The sequence below is a fragment of the Epinephelus fuscoguttatus genome, linkage group LG19 (assembly GCF_011397635.1).
Source record: "Epinephelus fuscoguttatus linkage group LG19, E.fuscoguttatus.final_Chr_v1".
Taxonomy (NCBI): Eukaryota; Metazoa; Chordata; class Actinopteri; order Perciformes; family Serranidae; genus Epinephelus; species Epinephelus fuscoguttatus.
In genome coordinates this window covers 32,874,994-32,898,404 of record NC_064770.1, presented here as the reverse complement: position 1 = coordinate 32,898,404, position 23,411 = coordinate 32,874,994, and the positions used below count along the sequence as shown (strand labels likewise).

General features: G+C 42.2%; 3 protein-coding genes across 6 annotated transcripts in view; 2 read left to right on the top strand and 1 right to left on the bottom strand.

Moving 5' to 3' along the window:
• Positions 1-23,411, top strand: part of srebf2 (sterol regulatory element binding transcription factor 2) — a 597,702-nt gene that overhangs the window by 268,356 nt on the left and 305,935 nt on the right. The window lies entirely within an intron of this gene.
• The window catches only part of zgc:65811 (uncharacterized protein LOC393524 homolog), a 635,041-nt gene that overhangs the window by 407,373 nt on the left and 204,257 nt on the right, over positions 1-23,411 (bottom strand). The window lies entirely within an intron of this gene.
• The window catches only part of LOC125879891 (glutamate receptor ionotropic, NMDA 2B-like), a 206,195-nt gene that overhangs the window by 122,184 nt on the left and 60,600 nt on the right, over positions 1-23,411 (top strand). For all 4 annotated transcript variants that reach the window (XM_049562032.1, XM_049562031.1, XM_049562029.1 and 1 more), the window contains exons 7-8: positions 2,181-2,373; positions 22,070-22,184. In XM_049562032.1, coding sequence (XP_049417989.1) covers positions 2,181-2,373; positions 22,070-22,184 — 308 coding nt within the window. The remainder of the gene's footprint in view (positions 1-2,180; positions 2,374-22,069; positions 22,185-23,411) is intronic.

Sequence of the window (23,411 nt, the reverse complement as noted above, 5' to 3'; positions counted from 1 at the left end):
TTAAGCAAAAAGACAGTCTCACCTGTTAGCTCCAACCTGATGAAATCCTGACAGCCGTGAACTAGAGAGCTAAATGATTGGTCATTAAAAAGAGATAAACACTGCACACAGTGTGCTGGGCAGCATACACTGTGTGTCATCAATTAATGGTGACTATTTGTCATGAGTTAATCATATTATCAATAACGGTGGTTTAATATAAATGAAACTCATTATCAAAATGTCAGCCGTGTTTGAATAGATGCATAATAGTTTCATAGTGAATCAAATCTTCTCGTGGCAGGTCTCTGTGCTTTTCTTTCTTTATTTTAGATTAATTATAGAGCAAGAATAGATTAAGAAACAAGTCAGGCATTCAGGAGCCCATACAGGTGATGTCTACCATACAGGAGAAGACTTTGAAAAGACTGACAGCCTCTCACATGTGAAGGCAACGTGAGTTTTTAGTCACATAATATGAGATTTTGCAAAGACTGGGGATCTAGTAAGGTCACTGTTAGCAAGACTAGAACCAGATTCTTTTTGAGATTATTTCCTATCGTGCTCCTTGTGGAATATATGACACCATTTCACTTTAAGACATATGACATTTTAACAATTGCTTATTTGTTCTCAAAAACACATAACTTCATTTCACTTCAGTTATTTATACAAGAAGGAAATTTAAGGTAACCTTGTGTGTTGCAGTTAAAACTGGCCTGACAGCAAGTTCCTGTTATGCAACAAAAACACTTTACAATACAGAATAAAAACAGAAACAGTCAACAGAAGCAAAACAACAAAATGTAGGCAGCTACAGAGACAATGCAGAGTAGCGGACTGAAGTGGAGTGAGCAAGATGGGCTATGGGATTTAAATCAGTGGTTGCAGGTATGGCCTTCCATCACATAGTGTTTCTATGCGTGTTTGAATAAAGGTTATTGCTCTAATGTAGTGTGGGATCGTTCAAGATCTTTATGTAAGTGTGACAAAATTATACATTGGTTAGCTGCGCTATTTTAGTGAGAGGAGATCGTGTGAATGAGATGCTAACGCTAACATTTCTAAAATAAGTGCTGGTTGGTGGATCAGATACACGCCGAAATAAATTCAGACCCTTTCTCATTCCACCAGTTTCTCCTGCTTTTCCACAGTGCTAGAGACCGAGACTTGTTAACGTTTCTGCTTCTCCCCGGAGTACCGTCCATGTTTACTTCCTACCTGGTTTGCTGCTTCCTGTTTGGTGCTATTGGTTGCTGACAATGTTCAGGTCATTGAACTTCAGGATTTGCATGAGCCAAGACTAAAAACGTACCCTAATACTGAACGTGTTTGATTTTGTCGGAACATTAAGACAAGTTAAAGACAGACTTAAGACAGCTCGGGTTTAGTTTTATGACTCCCTTAACACGAAACAATCTAGTCCTTTGGTGTACAGCCGACATAAGTCGTGACTTTCACTTGGCTGCTCCAATGTGTGAGTTTGAGTCGTTGTCAGCCAGCCTTTCCTTGGGAAATAAAGGTAAAAAAAATGCCAGAATTTATGCATCGTCTTTCTCCTTACTCCATGGTAATCTACAGCAGAGAGTGATGTTGGGGCAGAGGAAGGACAGGCACATCCTAGCAGTCGAATGGGCTGATGGATGGTTGGAAGGGCACCGGGAGAGATGGGTAGGGAGACAGAGGGAGACAGAGACCTGCAAATTATTGTTCATAAACAGACAGATTGTCAAAAGAGAACAGGACTCAGGCAGACAGAAGGACAGATAAACAGGCGTACAGACAGTGCAAAGGCCAACAAACAGAGACAGACAGAGCTTTAGACAGACAGATGGACAAACACAGCAAGGTGATAGACGCTTAGTCAGGCAGGATGGGAGCGCTATTCATCTGTTCTCTGAGTCATCACGTAGTGTGTGCTCTGTCTCTTGGAGTGTGTTCAAAACATGTACACTCTGTATACCCTAACAGAATTATCCACCTCTCCCTGCTTTAGTGTTCTCCATCTGTCTGTTTCTCTGTCTCTTCACTTTTTGCCAGTTCATCTCTCGTTTTCCTGAGTTTAACTTCTCTTCTACTTACCTCGCTATTGTTACTATTTCCTCTGTCCCCCCTCCATTTTCTCATCTTCCTTCGCTGTCTTACATCTTACCGTACCTCCTCTGATTCTTCTGTCTCCTCTTCTTGCTTCGTCCATCCAGGTCTGCTCTCCGTGTCCTACGACGAGTGGGACTACGGCCTAGAGGCCCGCGTTCGCGATGGTGTGGCCATCATCACGATGGCAACCTCCACCATGATGATGGACCGTGGACCTCACACCCTGCTAAAGTCTGAGTGCCACGGAGCTCCTGACAAGAAGACCCCCATCTCAGGCAACCCCAATGAAGTGCTCAGGTGAGTGACGATGGAAGCTGGATTATAACTTTTACTGTTTCCTGTCACGAGGAAGTGGTGAACTCTTACATTTTATGATACATTACGAGTTGTCGTTTTCTTATGACGTGATGGACAGCGGGTAAACAGTGTACCAAGTCAGCTGTTTATCCATATAACTTCCATTTACTTGTAGCACTGCTCATCCATGGGTTGCAGTGGCTTTTTATTTAGTTGAATTAATTGGTTAAAGGAACAGTTTGACATTTTGAGAAACAAGCTTCGAGAGTTCGATGAGAAGATTTATAACACTCATATCTGTAATATCAGGCTACAGCTATTGATATAATTGATTGGATAACAGCTAGCCTGGCTCTGTCCAGAGGTAGCAAAATCTGCCTAGCAGCACCTCTAAAGCTCACTAATTAACACGTTATATCCAGTTGCTAGGCAACCAGAGAGTCTCCAGAAGTTACTGCTCCCAGCCAATAACTAGTACGACACATAATCCCCTCTGGAAAATGGCAAACTGTTGCTGTTACACTTTGGTTTTTGTACAAATTAAACAAAGGGGATATAGCATGTTATTCAGTGAGCTTTAGAGGGGCTGCCAGGCGGATTTTGTTATATTCAGATGTAGCCAGGCTAACTCAGTTCCAGTTTCCAGTCTTTGTTGTGGGAGTTCACCCCAAAATCAGACATACGTATTTCCTCTTTTACCCGTTGAGCTATTTAACAATCTAGATTTGAGTGTTGGCGATATGGGCTATGGATTTGTCTGTCTTCTTTCGAATAAAATGAGACTAGATGTCACTCGGTTTGTGGTGCTCAAAGTGCCAATAAAAAACATTTGAAAAACTCAACATCAATGTCTCTTTCCAGAAATCATGACCTGGTTACTCAAGATAATCCACAGACCTTGTTGTGAGCAGTTTCATGTAGGAACTGTTTCCTTTCTACCGAACTACACCCGCTAACAGTATCACTGTGTAGAAGGAAGAGTGCATCTACTCATGGATGAGAGGCTCATGCTTGTGACAGCATGAAACATTAATGGCGCCTTCCGTGGTTGAGCTCTAACGTTAGCTAGCTCAGTGGTGCCAGGTGAGCTAGCAGTAGATGCACACTTCCTTCTGCACATTGATGCGGTTGGTGAGTATAGTTAGGTTGAAAGAAAACGGTTCCTACATTAAGTTGCTCACAACAAGGTCTGTGGATTATCATGAGTAACCAGGTCATGATTTCTGGAAAGAGACATTGCTGTTCAGTGTTTCAATTTTCTTTTTTGCCACTTTGAGCACCACAAGCTGAGTGCCATCTAGTTCCATTATAATGGAGAGAAGGCTGACATCGCCACGGACGATATCTCCAACCCTCGGCAACTCACACCAAAACAATCCAGACTGATAAATAGCACTACAGGTAAAAGGAAAAATATGCATTTTCGAATTTGAGGTGTACTGTTCCTTTAACCATTACATCACTGGGGCACCCTGAACCTTTAATGTGATATAATTATCAGTGATTGTTGACCACCTGAACACATACTTACACTTAAATGGCACTTGAAACCTTTAACATTCCACGATCACTTGACAATTTCCGAGCATATATATCTTTTGAAGGTTGCCGGAATGTGCCTGTTAAAAAGTAAGTAGGTGCAGTGGATTTGGGGATACGTAGGCTAATGACATCACAGGAGACATCACTTTTGTTCTGTTAATTGGAGGAAGAGGGAGTTCATGAAAAAGGCTGCATTTTTAGGAGCCTTTTAAATGTAACTTTAAATAAGTTATGGCATCTTCGTGTATTTCACATATCATGCAGACGTGTCTAACACTGGAGTCTAAACAGCTACAAGGTCTTGATCTTATGTATCTTAACCTCCAGACCAGCATGCAGACAGTGAAGGACTGTGAGGCCTTTCAAAATATCTAACCATGACCATGGATGAGTCATACATTCATAGTTATTATTCATGATGACATTCACACTCTCTCATATGTGATAATTTTCCATGACAGTCTACTGACTCTTAGTTGTGCAATGAATGGCATTCAAAAGTCAATTTATCTATCTCAGGTTAGTTGGTATCTTTGCGAAATTTAAACATTAATCAATTGTTAGTATCGTTTGTGCATTTCAGTGCTCAGCTTCCTGTTGAATGTTGCCACTTTGTCCGCACTCTCCCTCTACTGGATTTTAAATCATTACAGTATCCGTTATTGTGAGAAACTCTGAGTGCGCTGCAGGAATAATGTTGTTTTTCCTGCTTTGTGTGCAGCAAAACAAGCTCACTCTTTGCCCTAAAGCAACCTGCACACATCCCATGAAAGCTCACTCTGTGACGCACAACGTATAACAAAGTATAGAGGCCACGTGCCTCAGCTGTGCTCTCATTTGTTTACAGTCATTTATTCACAATTACACTAATGCCTCCAAATTAATGTGGCAATGATTTATGGACTACAATGCCACACACAGCAGCTTTAAGAGGTGCACAGGTTCAGGTGGTGGAACATCAATGCAAGCAGCCTGGCATAGATCAGCATAGCCATGGATGCAGCAGATGCTGGCACACACACACACACACACACACACACACACACAGAACACACACACACACGCATGCACCTTCATCCCTTGCATACTGTGATCATCCTCTCTCCCCATGTAATAATACCCTACACACACAAACACCCCCTTCACATGCCCCCTCCTCAGGAAAATCCGACCCCACCCCCTCAGCTGTCCGTCTCAGCAGCAGGCCTTTTGAACTGGTTGTGAAGCGTAGCGTTCGGCGGCGCTTTGCTCTGCGCGCTGCCTAATTGGTCCCAATGGCGTTTGAGTCGACGAACACTAGCCCCTGTCGTGCTGTGCTCCAGCGCTCAGCACAGTATTATATTCAGGGGCAGTTTCACCCCTCTGCCACTCTGTGTGTGTCGGCTGTAGCTGCATGTGTGTGGGTATGTGTGTTTTAGTGCACTAAAGAGAGACAGTGGCTGCAAGATGTGTGTCTGTGTGTGTGTGTGTAAAGTAGGGATGTCAGTTTCACTTAGTTTTGCTTTTGATAGCCTGACACCTATTAACCAGTAACTAACTGGTGGATCTGAAAATAGACAAAAAGAAAAGACAAAGCAACATAAAATACAAGACGACTTTGCTTTTGGTCTGGCGTTCATTTGACTCAGTGAGCTTTAGCACTGCATTTCAAAGCACTATCCATTTAGAGGTGGTGGAATTTAATGTTTTGTGATGTAAATGTCTTGTCTTTTGTTATATTTGCTGTTGGCCTTGCTGTCAGACAGCCAGCTAGCTGCATTAACACAGAGAAACATTAGATCCTTTTCTTCAAGGATCTGTCTCACAGTGCTGTGAAACAGGTACTACTGCAGAATGGGGGGGCAGAGTTGTTTCGCCTTTAACGGGGCATCAGAGGTAGCAACAGTGCCAAATGATGTCCGTACAGACGGCAGGATGGGATCATGGGCGTCACAGGTGTAAGGTTTTGACGACGTGTTGCATGTGACCCACCGTGGGAGATTTAAAAAGTAGCTTTTAGCAGTTAGCAGCTAACTTAAAGTAGAAGTGGCCAAAAATATCTGCAAATTGAGAAATCAATGAGGTGTGGAAGCTCCTTAAGCCCTGAGCAGAAGATGAGATCAGGTGCAATGTTACAGGGATGGTAAATGAGTGTTATTGCCATATTATGTAGTGGTTATTGTTTATAAAGCGCTGGCAATGCGTATTTTATATGTCACACTAGAGGCTGGCACTGTTGTGTCACATGTAACACACGTCATGGCTCTTTTGCTTTCGCAGTATGCTGTCTAAAATCTCCCAATGAAGTGGCGTGATGCCATTGTATTGTGTAAAAATGCAAAGGCAGCATAAAGGAGGGACTTTGTAGCGGCGACCTCTGTGAAAAAAGGGCTATAGTGCCTGCTGCCCACCCTCTGGTGTCCACTGGGTAGCTAATGTCGGCTAGGAACTAGCTAGCAGCGCCGCTTATTCAGCAATTACTACTGGTAACATGGTGGCCATCCTCCGGTCTCCCCTCAGGTCACTCGGGTGAGTAAGCTGCTTCATTTTAAGCATTGTTAATTATGTTAGGACCACTAGCCATGCTAAAACTGTTAACACTTAGTCACTAACTGTGCTAACAGAACTAACAATGCTTAAGGGGGTTTGCAGCTTAAAATGAGGCTGCTTGCTCCCTGAGGAGACCTGGGCGAAGACCAGACGCTGCTCGGTAAAGATGCCGTTGCTAGTGGCGGTGCTAGATAGCTTGCATCAGACCGGGGTGGTGTGCACTGCAGTAAACTGAAGAGTAGCAACATTATTTTACAGATGGACATATGTGACCAGTCAAAAATATTCTCAGGTGTTAACTGATTAATAGTTAACCACTGACGTCTGTAGTGTATCGGTATTGTAAAGGGAGATTGTCAGCGGCCCTCTGAGACACCAGTCTGGTTGCTGCTGTACAACAATCCTGTTTCCTACATGCGGTTTCAGGGGGTTTGAAAAGCAGCTCTCACACTCACAAACTGAACCCTCTCACACTGACTCACACGTGTATGCAGACGGAGCAGGACAGACGCCTACTGTAGCAACACACCTTCTTTCGATTGCGTGTGAAAGCTGTGGATAATTTTCCCGCTCTTGCAATGAGCTTAACTGCGTCCTGCACTAAGGCAGCAAGGCTTTGTTGTCCGTTCCAGTAAACTCTTTAGATGTCATTTCAACCCCTGTCTGCTTGTTCACTCCTCTCTGAAGCTTTGCATTTGTTTTACCGCTGCATTGCTTTGAGATAACAGAGGAGTTTATGGCAGCTGCTGTTGCCCCAAAATACATTGTCATTGTTCTGTTGCTGTGGTCCGCCGTGCACCGCTCTGTTCTCCTCAACTCTTCTGTGGTCTCTTCTGTGCTTCTCTCTGCTCTGCTCTGCTCTGCTCTGCTACCTCTTCAATCCGTCGTGTTCTTCCCTGTCCTCTCTTGCCCTGTAGTCTTCTCCTTTGTTCTGCCCTGGTCTGCTTTTATACATCTGCTCTCCGCTCTGCTTTGTTCCACTTTATTCTCCTCTGTCGGGCTCTGCTCTGTTTTATCTGCTCACACCTTCTTCTTTTCCTCTCCTCTCCTCTCCTCTCCTCTCCTCTCCTCTCCTCTCCTCTCCTCTCCTCTCCTCTCCTCTCCCCTCCTCCTCAGCCATTGTCTGCGCCCCAGACCTGCAGTTTTATAATCAACTTAGCTGTGTTGATGATTAGATCAGTTGCAAGCGCTGCTAAGATCCTTCGCCCCTCGCTGCCTTAACTAAATTTGTTTGGTGATAACCTTTGTCTTCAAGTGTTCAATCAAGAGATTAGCATTTGGCCTACAGTCTATATACTACAAGCTGAATGGACGGCTGGTTGCCTGGTCTTGCTGGCTGCTTGGTTGGCGGGATGGATGTCCCGCCGCCTGGTTGGTTCACTCCTAAGTGAATCAATGAATGGGTAGATGAAAGATGGATGGAAAGGGAAGGGAAGTAACTCAATCAAAAGGCTCTTTTGTAATAAATCAGGTCACAATTAATTCTTAGGAGTCGAGAATGGCGTGTAATAGCCGTGCTAAGCTGGAAAACAAAGCCTCGACCTCTAAAGCTCGGTTTTTGCTGTGAGATATTTCTCCATGAAAATCAATTGAGCCCACGAACTGGAACTGGTCACACTAATCTTGGTTTAGAGCACAACCTTGCTTGTAAGATGTACCCCTCACAGGCCTCACGTACCCCCTCATCAACACCACCAGCCAGGGTCCAAATATGTTCATTTGAATTAATTTTAAACAGTATATTATTTAACTTTACATAATATAGAAGTGGTTAAAAAGTGGATTTTACAATATTATTATACAATTGAGTGGTCCTCTTGTTGCTTGCTGAAAATGCAAATGCAGTTTAATACTCCAGGTAACAGAGTTCTGGGGGCAACGAAAAAACTATTGTCGTTTTAATAAAGAATTCAGGCAATAATCTGCCCTTTTTTTTCAGTCTGTGAGCAACCGTGATCTGATTTTACACTGCGCACAGCATCAGTCTGTGGCCAGCAGGGCATAGTGAAAGTGAACCTGAGTTGGAGGTGTACAGCCCATTGCCTGCAACTCTTCATCCCACAGCACATTGTGGCTGCTGACTGTTTCATTACTTCCTGCAATTTTTCTAATGGATCCGCTGTCAAGAAATACAGAAAAATGATCATTGTCTTGTTCTGATGACTCATTTTTGATTAACGATGGCAGTAAGTGCTAAGCTCACTGAAAAACACATTGCATTTCCTTTGACCCCTTCATGATAAAAGGCAACTTGTGATTCACCAGGTAAATGCTTTCCATGTGAATCTGCACCAGTAGGAAATGTTGGGTTTGCATGAGCTGTAAGTTACTACGACATTCTTTTCATGAGTATCACTCTCGACACCCAGTTCATAACATTGCAGATATATAAATATTGCAGTAATTAAATCAGTGGGCCAGGAATGAGGCCTAAAACCCTGAAATGAGGTAGCATTTTTGCACTCTCGGTTTCCTCGTCTCAAAGTCAATGGGTTTTTGGTTAGATGCCTGAAATAAGGCCCATGGTCAGCACAAGCTTAAGAAACTTTAGAGTTTTGTTCTAGGACAAAAACTATGTCAGTAAATACCCCACTCATGAATTTTGAAGCTTTGATGTGTCTTAAAAAAGGCTGTTGCTAACATGTTTCTAAATGAGACTACAGAAATGTCATTACTTCGAACGTGTCTTTACAGCCTTGTTGTGTTAGAGATCTTAAGTCATGCGCCCGTGGTATAGTTCATTGATAGGCTTTAGATTTTTTTTCTGGTAATTGCATTTACACTTCAAAAATTCTACAAGTGGTGTTCATTTGTAAAGATTATCTTGCTGAACAAATGGTGTAAGCATCATCATCGTTTGTTTGTCTAAGCTTACTTTCTGCAAAAATCCAAAATCCAATGGAAAAATCCAACAAACCTTTTGACGAGAAACCCAGGGCGACGCCAGCCTACAGAAAAACGTCATTCCCAGAGCACTCTATAGACTCCTGTGTTAAAATGCCTAACTTTACAATGGAAATAAACATGTTTACAGCCTGGTACAAAAGCAGTTTTGGTCTCTATAGCTATGTTTCAACATTCTTGACAAATGTATGGTGGGTGAATTTTTATATAACTCCCGTTAACATTTAATTAAGGCTTAAAATTAGACACATTTAATACTGTCTGCAAGGCATCATCACAGTCTGTGAGTCAGATCCAAACTGCGCTCCTCCACAGCTCCATCCTCTCGTCCAAATATGGCCAATGGTTCCAAAAAACCAAGAGGTTAACAGCAAACATGCTGAACTCAAGGCTTTAAAATGGCAGTCCACAAACCAGTGAATGACATCATGGTCGCTATGTGCATTATTTTATACAGGCTGTGCTTATTTACATGAAAATCAAGATTATTTAGTATGTGTCTACAGTTTCTCACTGCAGAGGTACCCCCAAGGGAACCAGTTCCCCTGGTTGGGAATCACTGATAAAGGATGACGTGACTTTTTCCTCTCCAAAAGAAAAAAAAAAAAAACCCAACTCATGAAGAACAATTATTTAACTGTTGAGTCAGCGTGACGCAGGAGCTGCTTGGCCTATTTTCTCGCTTCAGATTTAATCCGAGACAGACAGGAGATCTTTTTCCAGAGCAGCTGCCATATTTGAAAACTTGAAGTTGACAATTCAGATTGAAAATCTAAAGCAGCACAGCAGGTGGTGAAGGAAGGAGGACGGCACTTGTCGATTTTACAGCCTGGCGAAAATGCTGCCTGTTATGAGCGAGCACACACATGCCAAACCACAGTGAATGAAGCTAAATTTGTGAGACAGCTTTGGGACTCTGCAGCTGTGTATGCCCAGTCTGATACTTAATTCTGGATGGGATTGTGACTAATGGAGATGATCACACTTGACTTTGTAGTTTTCGATCGCGCATCACATGTCTTTCAAGCTTGTAGATTACAAACGGGTTAGGCCAGTAAAGACTGCATGGAAATATGTAAATCATATCTAGTTTACATTTCATTCTGCCGTTGACTGATGAAGAATTGCTGTATGGTCACGGTCATCTACTTGACTTTACAAGCCACACATTATGCCGATCCCTCTCTGCTTAGCATTTCCTTGTCCGGCCCTTAGAGCTTCGTAGAGCACCACAAGAGAAGGACACGTCACTCCACTAAGTAAATTAAGTCCACTGTAGCCAGCACTGTGACATTCCAGCTAATGCTACAGTACGAGCCTGACAAATGAAGATAGCAGAAAGAAGAAGAAGAGAGCAAAGCACAGAGAGCAAAAAGACACACAGTGAGGGAGCGATGGAACGGGAGACCGCTGCTGAGCAATACACAACAGTGTGGGAATCATGAGTTTGACAACAGTGGCCCTGACCTTGCCAGGCGTGGACAGGTTCCAAATGAGCTTAGAGTTGGAAAGGTGTCAAGTGCTTTTAAGCTCTGTGGACATTTTTGAACTTCTGTGGCCCCAGTGAGGCTTTCAATGGAGTGTTTGTGTGTTTGTGTGTTTGTATGTGTGTGTGTGTGTGTGTGTGTGTGTGTGTGTGTGTGTGTGCATTCTGCTGTGTTGCATGCGGTACACTCCAAAGCAGCATTTCGACCCCATTGAGCTGAGGGATGAGTGTGTGCCAGCTCGATGGACAGCGCATCCACCTGGGTGTTTGTGCGGTTGTGTGTGTGTACAGCTTGCTATTTCAGACTGAGTCTATAAAGGCCAGTTGAGTGTGTGTTTATGGGGCAGGCCAGTGGGAGGTGTTAAAAAGGTACCTGGCTGTGATTAGGCTTGATTGGAACTAGGTCAGGACGCTCCTGCCCTCTTTCTCCTCTGTCTTCCCTCTTCCTTCTCTTTATTTTTATCACCGTCTCCGTCTCAGTCTCATTTTCCTCTGCCAGGTTTATTCAGTTCTCTACTTTTATGTCGTTTTATTTTATCACAAATAATCCTTGCCTCTCCTTCTCTTTCTATTACATTCATTCCTGTCTTTTTCTGCCCTTTACTGCCTCCTTGTTGTCACTCATTTTGATGTTATCACTCTGTTAAATGGGTGTTCAAAATCGTTATCAGCGTAATAGATATAGGTTAGACTCCTGCTATTAAACAGCCTTTGGCAAAGCTTTATGATTCTTTGTGTTTCCACATCACTGTGAGTAACACGTGCTTATGTATAGGCACAAAAACCACTTGGTTATGGTCAGGAAAAGATCATGTTTTGGCTTGAAATACCCGCTGCTGGTGCCACGATCATCACTGGTAACGTTGTTAAAAACCACCCACGTTTGATGGCACAATATCTCCTGGAAATGCAGCAATGGCTGGGTAAAACACCCGATTTTGGTGCCAGCAGTGATGTCTCTGTAAAAAAAACCATTTGTTTCAATGGCATAATCTCTGCTAGAACGTAGAAATGGCTCAATAAAAATCCTACATTTAGTGGCACAATCCTTGCTTGAAACACAGCGATAGGTTGCTAATACCACCCATGTTTGGTAGCACAGTAACCACTAGAAATGCACCAATGGCTGGGTAAAGAACACTAGCTTGTGGTGAAACAATTCCCACTGGCAGTGCATTGATGGCTTGGTAAAAGTCTCACTTTTGGTGCCACAACCGCTGCTGAGAATCAGCAATAGCCATGTTTCCATCAGCCTGTTTAGATGCGCATCTAGAAGTATCGCATCGGAATTATGACGGAAACGCCAAAATTCAAATTCAAATCCCGATTTGCGCAAACTAAAATACGCTCGCTTTAGCCGGGTTTTGGTCGATTCGAAAAAATGTTGATTCGCAAAACGGGAGATGGAAACCATTATGTTCGAATTAAGTCTGACGTAGCGCACCATTCTCCATGGTGATAGCCACACTCTGGGTCGGGAACGCGGTACTACATTTACAAACTGGTTGCCAATTGCCAGAAAACATAGAAGAAGAAGAATGCGAGACTTGTTTTGTTTCCGGTTCTGCGGAAAACTTGCACGAGTTCGTAGTTTTCACCAAAGTTTGTACATTTAATGGAAACACACAGGATTTGTATTTCTTTTAATGCGCATTTCCCAATGATTCAAATCACTTTTGGATGGAAACATAGCTAGTGTCTCTGTAAAAAAAAACAACCACTCAGTTTTGATGACATAATCCCTGCTGGAAACACAGCGATGGCTCAGTAAAAAACACCCACTTTTGATGGTGTAATCTCAGCTAGAAACACAGTTATGGCTTGGTAAAAAACCTGTTTTTGGTGCAAGAATCGCCGCTGGAAAAGCAGTAATGTCTCTAAAAAACACCCACTTTCAATGGTGTAATTTCAGCTAGAAACACAGCTATGACTCAGTAAAAAACAAAACAAAACCATCTGTTTTCAATTGGCATAATTCCTGTTAAAAATGCTGTGATGGCTTGGTAAAAAAACGCACTTTTGGTGGCACAGTCTCCACTGGAAATGCAGCAAGAGGTTGCTAAAAAACACCCATGTTTGGTGCTACAGTTGGTGCTGGAAATGCAGCGATGGCTCGATAAAGAACATCCACTTGTAATGGCACGATTCCCGTTGGAAATGCAGTGAAGGGTTGCTTAATAGACCCACGTTTGTTGGCAGAAATGCAGCTGGAAATGCAGCGATGTCTCAGTAAAGACCACCTGCTTTTGATGGCACCATTCCCACTGAAAATGCAGCGTTGGGTTGCCAAGAAATACCCATAATTGGGCGTAGGAATGCTGCTGGAAACACAGATGTCTCTTTAACAAGCAACCAGTTTTGTTGTTTGTTGGTTTCAGACAGTGGTCTGCAGCTTGGCAGCCACCTCATCTAGGTGTCACAACATCCACCATCCCCTCTGTCTTCGGATATGGAAGTCAGCTCATTTGCATGTCGCCGCATAACACAAAACACAGTCATTTAATAGCTTTTCACAGCATTGTAATCATGCTAGTTGGTTTAGCAGGGGCCTCTAACCTACATCTTTAACGCTGATAACCACTACTAATGCCTGTTTTATAGTGATAACATTTGAACCACATGTCCTTGTTCCCTGCAATTCCTCCCTCTGCAGGCTATTATAACTCTTGATTCTTTTAAGTTAAGTTTGCCCTTTAAGGCTTTTGAAGTTTTACTGCAAAATGCTCCGAAATTAGAAAAACAAGAGAAGAAGAATTTTGCCTTGAGTGTTTTAAGAAATCTCTCTGAAATGTAGAATCTGCTCTGTTCTAGGGCTACCATTTAAAATTAATTTCATCATGATTACTTTTAATTAAGTGCTGTCCATCACATGTCAAAAATAAATCAGATGTTCTGAGCCGTCCCCTCCTCTCCGTACCTCTGTTCCTGTCTTGTCATCTCCCTGCTCTCTTCCCATTAGCACAATTTATTAGACTGTTTACACATTCAGCTCCCGTGTCTGAATACACACATGGTTACCACTTACTGTAGATGCATATGTGTGCAAACACACGCACATGCAGCAAATTCACACCTCCCCTCACATTCACACCGTATACTCAAATGTGCATGCAGGAAAGCTACCGTGGTTTTTTTTTCTTCCATATGGAGCATGTTATCATTCTCCATATAGATTCCTCCTCTACAAACCCAATAAGTACATTGCACCACAGTAATTGCTAAGGAGTGTAATTCATGACTAATTCATGTCAGGGTTAATTTATTAAAACTGACTTATCAATATTTCACACAACTCCTCCATTATTCACACCAGAACATGCGCTAAAACGTATCTGTGTCAGGCCATGTGGAGTTAGCATGGCAAGTGTTTTTCTGTGTGTATGTGTGTGTGTGTGTGTGTGTGTGTGTGTGTGTGTGTCTGACACTGACTTGCTCTGATTTACAATGGCATGAATTCTCCTTCAGATAAAAAAATAAAAAGCTAAGATTCATTGAAACGTCTGCAAAAGTGCGAGGCAGTTAATGAAGGGGATATTGTGACTGCAGAGTCCGGCCAGTGTCACTCGCTTTCGTTCGGCAGGTGGAGACATCTGCTGCTGCCGCTGTCTGAATTTCAATTCACCTTCTGTACAGTACAGCTGAGGTACTCTGCTCTAGCTTCAGCTGGAAGCTGACGGGTTCAACAGGATATCAAAACAAGGGGGTTAGTGGGTGGATGTGCATGTGTGTGTTGATTCTTGGGGTGTCTGTTAAAGTGTAGGTACAGTATTTTCCAATCTGGACCCTATTTTCACGTTGTTTTGTGTCTAAGTGCCTTAAGGGAACAACCTTTTTTTTTTTCTTTTTTTTTTAAATTGGTCCATTATTGAGTCAGGCTGCAGTGTAACCACTGGGGCAATATGAACTGTCAATTTACATGCACTAAAAGTGCTTGTTTTTGTCCTTTGTGTTTAACCAGAAACAGCCCTGAAATTGCCATCACCAAACCCACCAGACTCCATTTAAATAAACAGTAATTTTAGCGTGTATAGAGCCAGCATATTTCACATGTAACTGGGTAAATTAAAGGTCCAGTGTGTTGGATTGAGGAGGATATTTTGGCAGAAATGGAATATAATATAATATCAATATTTTCTTGAATGTATTATCAATTGAAAATAAGATCCATTGTGTTTCTGTTACCTTAGAATTAGCTGTTTATATCTACATAGGGAGCAGGTCCTTGTCCACAGAGATCACCATGTACATAGCCATGTTTTTACAGTAGCCCAGAATGGACAAACCAAGTGCTGGCTGTAGATAGGACTGTTTGTGTTTCCTTGCTTATGCATCAGCCACCATAGTTCAACACAGATTTTTATCATGAAACTACCTTATTCACTGTTTTACTGGTTTAAATCACCTGGTTTGTTTGTTTTGGAAAGCAAGAGACCTCTGTAGATAATTTGGCATCTAATAAAAACCTCCTGAAAGTATTGAACTTAAATGATCAGAGAAAAAAGGTAAGCACGTATTTGCCTGTGGTGGGCAAGCCACCTGTCCCCAACATGCCAAACAGTGCCACAGAAACACTGATTTTTAATATGAAACTGCTTTATTGAGTGATTTTACTGGTTTAAATCACCCAGGGTCTCATTAATAACCATTGCACAAGCACAAAACGAGGCCTGAAAGAGGCGAACGCCACTACCCATGCAAAAGTTGTGATCTTGTAAAAGGACTTGATGGGAGAAACTTTGACCCATGCTTATGTCCATTTTGGAGACGGGTTGGAAGCCTGATTGTAAATCTGTAAAAAAAAAAAAAAAAATCTGTATTTTTTTAGTATGGATCCTATGCATTGTTTCACAAATGAGACCCCTGTTCCATTTGTTTTGGAGAGGAAGAGACCTCTGCGGAAAATTCAACTCCTCCTAAAAACCTCCTGAACAATGACCACTAAAGAAATTGTAACTGGGAGAAGTTTCAGCTGGTTACAATCTGCAATCCCCACTGCTAGACTCCACTAAATCTTCCACACTGTCCCTTAAAGGGTTTGTTTCAGCCAACCCAGAGTTGATGACAAATTTTGTGGGTTTTATTTTGTTACTGTCGACTTTGAGTGAAGTGTTTTATGATGATAAAGTTACCATTTAAAATTACTGGAGTCTGGTGGTTTGGCGACAGCAATTTCAGGGCTGTTCCTGGTTTAACACAAAGAATCTTACTCTTTAACCAAAAGGCCTATCTCTGTCTGGATCCTGTCCGTAATGTTGTCAGACACTTGGAATAACAATCTGAACCTGTCAGTGGCAAAAACAAGCACTTTGAGTTGACCTACACAGACATGGTGAACATGCTCTAAACAGTGGCGTAGTGGTAGTGGATGAGGTGGGTGTACTGCTAGGAAGATGGGTAGGTTAGCGAGGAGTGTACTCTCACTCTCAGGCAGGTGTACTGTAAGCAGCCAGAAAAAGAGGTGGGTGCATCCTGTATACATGCATATACACTGCATTACACCACTAGCTCTGAATTGTTACATTGCAGCCTGTTTTTGCCGCTGCTGTCTGCAGCAGTCGCTCAATACTAGACCAATTTCAAAAGTAGTTCTTCCCATTAGTCACTTTGACGCAAAAACATTGAAAAATAGAGTCCAGGTTGAAATATACCAAACTTACCCTTCAATGCCGTCTCATGGCACATAGAAGAAAGATGGAGGGGGAGTTCGTTTGTGCTCACATGTTTGTTTGTTCCTCTGGCATGATGAGGAAGGCAGTGAATCCAGCTTTGAGCAATGTACTTAACACCCAGCTGCCCCAGTAGCCCTGCTCAGTGGCCCATAAGAGGAGCGACTGGGCAGCTTCCAGATGTAGACGTGCAGCATATACAGCTTGTGAACGTAGAAAAAAGAGCGGCAACCCAGCTGTGTTGAGTGTGTGCGGGCACATGTGTGTTCAGTTTTACTGGTAGCGATACAGAAAGTTCAGAGGAGGTGACAGAGAAGCAGATGTGGTCACATGGATGGAGGGGGAAAAAAAGCCCTTCCTGTAAACACAGCAGTCACAGTGTGATGGGCGATGAGGAGAGAGGAGAGCGTCGCAGTCTAGTAGTAATATGTCCCATCCCCTCCCTCTTTTTCTTTGAATCCCACCTCTCTCTGTCTCTCTCTCTTCCCCTCCCACCCTCTGCGAGATTACCGTTACCATAGTAACACAGCAGATTGGCTTGGAAGTCACAGTGGTTGTGGGCGCCATGGCAACACACATATGCTTGTGTTTCGCTCCGTTACTGCCGTCAACGTGTGTAGGGCGCACTCAAACACGTAGACGCATACACAAGAAGGGCCCCACATTGTTGCACGTAACAATGGCTTGCTCGGTAAAGATTAAAGAGGGCGCAGCGTCGTGTCATTTTGTAAATGGCTTATGATTTATGCAGCAGATTCGGTGCACTTTGTATCACTGCCAAGGCTCTACAGGATGGGGCGGTTAGCTGGACACATGGGGCTGCATGAGACGCTATGATGCTCATCATGGCCCATTGAAAGTATCAATATTTAATACAGGAAATAGAATAAGAAAGCCGGCATTAGAGTAATTGTTGGATTATTGCATTACATTATGGAGCACATATGACTCACATAGAAGATACACAGGAACAAAGAAACAACATTTAAATGAGAGTGTGATATTTCTGCACGACTTCCTGATCTGATCTGTGAACTGCTCCAGCTAAAAGGTTAGACATGGTTCAGGGTAGAACAACTTGAACTCTGAGCAGGGGAGTTGTGTGTAATGTTAAAGGGATAGTTCAGATTTTTTTAAGCAGGGTTGTGTGAGGTATAGTCAGTGTATTACCTGCAGCAGATGTCAGTCAGCATGCCCCCAGTTTGGAGAAGCAGGCTGGAGTCTGACATGGAAGCAATCTACAGGGGTCAGCAACTAAATGTTTTTTAGCCAATTAAAAAAAAGCACCACCCAAAAAAATCAGTGTCAGTCTAAGTGTATGCTATATTTAGAATATTTTGACTGTGTTACCTTAATGTCAGACAGTGGTGTCCAGCTGGAACATAGAGCCTTTACATCACTCTCCTCAAAGCCAGACTCCATTGAAAAAAATCAGTGATTTAACCATTGCTTAACACAGGAGCTGCTGGTCTGCTGCTGCCTCGATTAGTTAGTTTGTTTGTGTTATTGTGTGACTCTGGTGTTTAAAAGGGTTAGGTCAGAGTCGCCAAAGTCACACAAGAAAACTAACTAACTAAATGATCAAGGCAGCAGTAGACCAGCAGCCCCTGTGATTAGCGAGCTAAAATGACTGTTTAGTCAATGGAGTCTGGTGGAAGTGAAGAGAGCATAGATGGCAAACTGAAGCCATTAACAGCTTCTCTGTTGGAACGGGCTGGCTGATGGAAAGGTAAAGCAGTGACAACACTCTTTAGGTGGCTAAAATATATTTTGCTGTTGCCCCCTCCACAGCAGTACGTTGCTTAGTTTCCGTGTCAGACTCCAGCCTGCTTCCCCAAACTAGTAGACTATGCATTGGTACTTCATACAACCCCACTTTTAAAAAAATCCGAACTATCCCTTTAAGGAGGAGCTGCAGTGAGGCAGAGCGTCATCACTCTCTACTGAGGGGAAATGATGGTTCAAGACAAACTGGTTCTGCTGGTGATCACTTGATGCACGACCCAGTCCGCTGTTTGCAGACCTCATCAGCACACCGGCACTGAGCCAAGTCTTTAGACACACACACACACACACACACCTTTTTTTGTTATTTATATATTCATCTTCATATATATGGTCTGCACGGTTTTGAGGCAGTGTTTCCATGGAAACAGTCAGAGAGAGGGAAGAAGAGAGAGTAAAGGGTGAGGGAGTGAAAGAGTTAAGAGATTGTGTGTGTGTGTGTGTGTGTGTGTGTGTGTGTGTGTGTGTGTGTGTGTGTGTGTGTGTGTGTGTGTGTGTGGGATGACAGTGAAGAGATTTGAGTTCACCTGACATAAACATTCCTGTTCTCATATACACACTTACACACTCCCACGCACATTCACCATAATCACTGCAAGAGAATACAGTGTTGAGTGTTGCCGTGTGTGTATGCTGTGTGTGTGTGTGTGTGTGTGTGTGCGCTGTGTTTAGTTGAAGGGAGGTGAAATGATTTCACCTGACAGAAACAATGCTGCTTTCTCTCGGTTTCTCTTTCTCCGCCACACAAACACACAGACTGTAGGAGACACACAGATCCAGACACACACACACACACACACACACACACAAACACAAACACACAGTGATCTAAAAAGCTGCTGTTGGTGTATTACACAGTACTTTTTTAACGTTAAATTTAAGGCCAGACATAAACTGCATTGCATTTTTTTGCCTCCTCATCACCCTCCTCTCTCCTAGAGCTGCTTTATGATTTGTCAAACAGACACAAAAACACTTAGTGTAAGAATTGGTCAGTTTATCTCTAAGGTGGTGTAGCCAAATTTTCATCTGTTTCAATGATTGTTTTTTAATGTAGTCATCCACGTGTCCAGCTAGATATAACAAAAATACATTTATAATATGAAATACATTTTCAGTTCTGACAGATTTTATTTGCATTTGCAAGTGCAGTTTCAGTGACTTCAAAATGACATATTTGACAATATACAAATTCAAATACTGCTCAAGTTAAGTCCAAACAGTGATTTCAAATTCAACATTCAGGTGACACTTGAGTTTCTATAAATAACATCTAATTGTAGACTACAGATTTTTTATGTTTTAAGATTATTTTTTTTGGGCATTTTGCATTTATCAGACAGGACAGATCCAGAGTGAAGGGAGAAGACAGAGAGGGGATGACATGTGACATGATGACAGCAAGGGGCTGCAGGTTGGCCAGGTCAAAGACTATGTACGTGGGGCGTCTGCTCTACTGGCTGAGCTAGTGGGCGCTCCAGCTGTAGGTTTTTTTTGCTGACATGTCGATGCAGTGATGATGATATCCAGATTATATCTGAGCAGTCTATTTATTGCTTTCTTATTGATCTACTCATTTATTATCTTAATTTTAGTTTTCGCCTTCTTTTATTTTGTCTTTTACTTTGGTCATATTTTATGACATTTTAGTTTGTTTCATTCTCCTTGTTTTTTAAATGTTTAGTTTTATTGTTAAGCACTTTGTAACTGTTTTACAAGGTGTTATATGAATTAAGTTTATTATGATGGATGCGTTTAGATTGTAGGATAATGTTTAATATCACAATAATGATATTACTTATAATAAACAGATATTAAAGTGTACTCAGTTCTGCCTCTCTGCTGTTTTTTTCTGGTAAAACATTCAACAAATTGCTTGTTGAAACAAAATTGAACATTGAAGTGAACACAAAAGGCACCAGTAAAAGAAAAAGAATAATAGCTACATTTTAATGTGCTGTTTTCTACTCATACTCTCTTTCAACTAACTTGAAAAATCCTTTAGTGCAACATCACAGTCTTTCTGTGTGTGTGTGTGTGTGTGTGTGTGTGTGTGTGTGAGTGTGTGTCACCACGATGATTTAAAAAAAACAAAAAACAAAAAAACAATACATTGTGCAGCCCTAGTTTAGTGTTTATTCTGTTTGTATCACTTCCTTTATAAGTCAGTCATGCAGAAATCTCCAGCCAGCCAAGTAAAGACTGGGCCGTTAGCTTAGCTTAGCACAAAAACTGGAAATAAGGGGAAGCTGTCAGCCTGCCTTTGTTGAAAGGTAACAAAATCCACCAACCAGCACATCTCAGGGCCCTGACACATCGAGCCGACGGTCAGCTTTTGGTCAAATTCAGGCTGTCTTCGAGATACTGTTGCCCTAGTTTTGGCGGTGTGTCCCGCACTGTTGGCACTAGTCAGCTCTTGTCGGCTCTTTTCCTCATCTTTTTTTCCGGCTGATTCAGCATGTTGAATCAACGTCAGAGGAGGTGGTGATTAAAATCTTTCTGATTGGCAGTTCAACTCAGAGCACGAGAAGAGAAACAGAAGTGAGGAAAGTAAACAAATGACTAAAGTCAAGCAGTCAAGATTATGTTTTTAGCCATTGAGCTCATTCACAGAAACAGTTCGTGACTTGTTGCGTTATTTTTCGCTGATACACAGGAAATACAATTTGTTCCAGAGACATTAGGTGTTGGATCCATCCTGTCGGCTTTCCAATTTCCCTTTTTAAAAGATTAACACAGACTACCATCGTGTGCTGGTGTGGACAGTTATTTGTTCTCACCCAGGCAAAAAACGTATGTGTAGTTGGACGTTGGCTGTAGTCTTTGTGGTGTGTTCAGGTGCAACTTTTTGGCCAAGACACAGACGACAGTTGGCCTTCGCTGCCAGTAGTTCTTTGAAGTCTGGGCCTCAAAGCTCACTAATGTACATGTTTACACATAATTTGTTTAATCTGTACAAAAACCAAGTGTAAAAACAGCAAAGGTTTATATATTACAGTATTTCTTGGTCATAAATAAATTCCTCCAATCTCAGCTGGTTGCCTGGAAACTGCTTCCAGCCAAAAAAAAGTTAAGCACATCACTCCCAGTAGAAATGCCAATTGGCGTTTTTACTCTTGGACAAATTAAACAAACAAGGTATAACGTGTTAGCTGTAGAGGTGCTGGCAGGTGGATTTTGTTATAGTCTGACGGAGCCAAACTAGCTTTTTATCCTGTTTTCAGTCTCTGTGCTAAGCTAAGCTAACTGGCTGCTGACTGTGGATTCATATTTGATGGACAGATATGAGAGAAAAATCTTCTCATCCTACTGTCTCCAGCAGATAACTGTATTTCCCCAAATTATGGAACTGTTCCTTTAATTCACATCAGTAAGGGGTGAACACATTGAACCTGGGATGATTGCAGAGATAATTTTCTCAAATTAATTTCCCTCAGTCCCGTCTTAAAATCATCGCTTCTGTTTTGTTCAAGTGTCTGTCTGCAGCTGATGACTAATGTATGTTCAGCTATTTATGAAAACCCTGCTCAGACATTGGCTGATCGCTGTTTCCTAGCAGATGATGAATTTATGTAATGTCAGTGTCTGAAGAGATAAATGCTCGAGAGATAAACTGACATTCCATGAAAGTTTAATGTTTGCAAAATTGAGTCTTCGAACAAGGAATGATAGAGACGCACAGAGCAAATAAAACATTTGAGAGACGCCACTGACAGAGATATTTTTCAGGAAGTGATATATGTCTCAATGAGCCTCTTTTTTTTTCTGATGTTTCTCTCTACAGGTACCTGATGAATGTGACGTTTGAGGGGCGTAATCTGTCGTTCAGTGAGGACGGATACCAGATGCACCCCAAGCTGGTCATCATTCTGCTCAACAAGGAGAGACAGTGGGAGAGGGTGAGAGAAAAGGAACAAGTGTGTGCTTGTGTGTGTGTGTGTGCACGTGTCTATATTCAGCCGTATCCTGTAAGTGCAGTACCTGATTGGTCCACAGGTATCTGTCTGCTATCTGCATCTCATCTCTTATCATCTGATTTTCACTTTTTAAGCATTTTAAGCCTAAAGCTTTACAGGCGCTACTCTGATTAGATTCTATCAACTCAGCAAAGGTGCCTTTGAGCAATACACTGCAGCACAGGCTCCGTGTGAGTGGGGATGTAGTAAAAATGCTTGTCTGATCATTTTAAAAGTTCGGAAAGCTATTGCATACTACCAATCATTTCTGTAGTATTTTTTATGGAGTCATCCTTTAGTGTGTCTGTGCTGCATTCAGTCTGCCAAAAAAAGTGTAGAAAAATCACAGACTTTTTAAAGCCTTGAGTTTGGCATTTTGATCCTCACCATCGTGAATTTTTGGAGCCAGAAGTGGCCCTATTTGGGTGAGAGGGTGTAGCTAAGCCCAATGCTAGCTGCTAGCTTATTAGCACAATGGTCTAATTTTGTTTTTCCTAGGATGGTAAAGGCATGACCCGCCCAACTCTCCCTCTGATGGTGCTCATTGCTTTTGTTGGTTACGTTGGTGAGGTTTAGGCAAGAGGAGTTAGGTTAATGTTGGAGTAAGAATGTCAGAGTAAAGGCCTTTGCACACTGAGTCCATGTTTTTTTTCGGATGTGTTTTTTATAGTCCATCAGCAGAAAATAAGAAACCTTGCACACTGAGCCTAATGTGTTTTATTGTTCTAGTGAAAAACCATTAAAACAAAATGTTCTTACTGGAAAAACTGAACATCCAACGCCTGAGAGGATCTTTAGTACAACCAAACGCTGAACAAGACTTTATTAGGCGACCAAAATATCACAAGTACTTTTCATGAACCCAGTGAAATAGCAATAGCTAAGGCTACATCTATATCAGTGGTTCCCAAGTGGTCCAGCCACAGGATCCAGATTTCTCCGTAGTCATCAGTTCAAGGTCCACACAATTCAATATATTTAGCATCACACTTGCGTTTGGCCATGTAGTCGAGCTAGTTTGCTATCTCAGTCAAGTAGCTGTCTGGTTTTCACTCAGTCTACAGCAGGAAATGGCACTTCTAAATAAAAACTGTGCTGGAAATTCACTGTACTTAAAAATAAAGCGTGTTTTTTACAAACTTGAGCCCGCGACCCACTTTTGGATGGTGA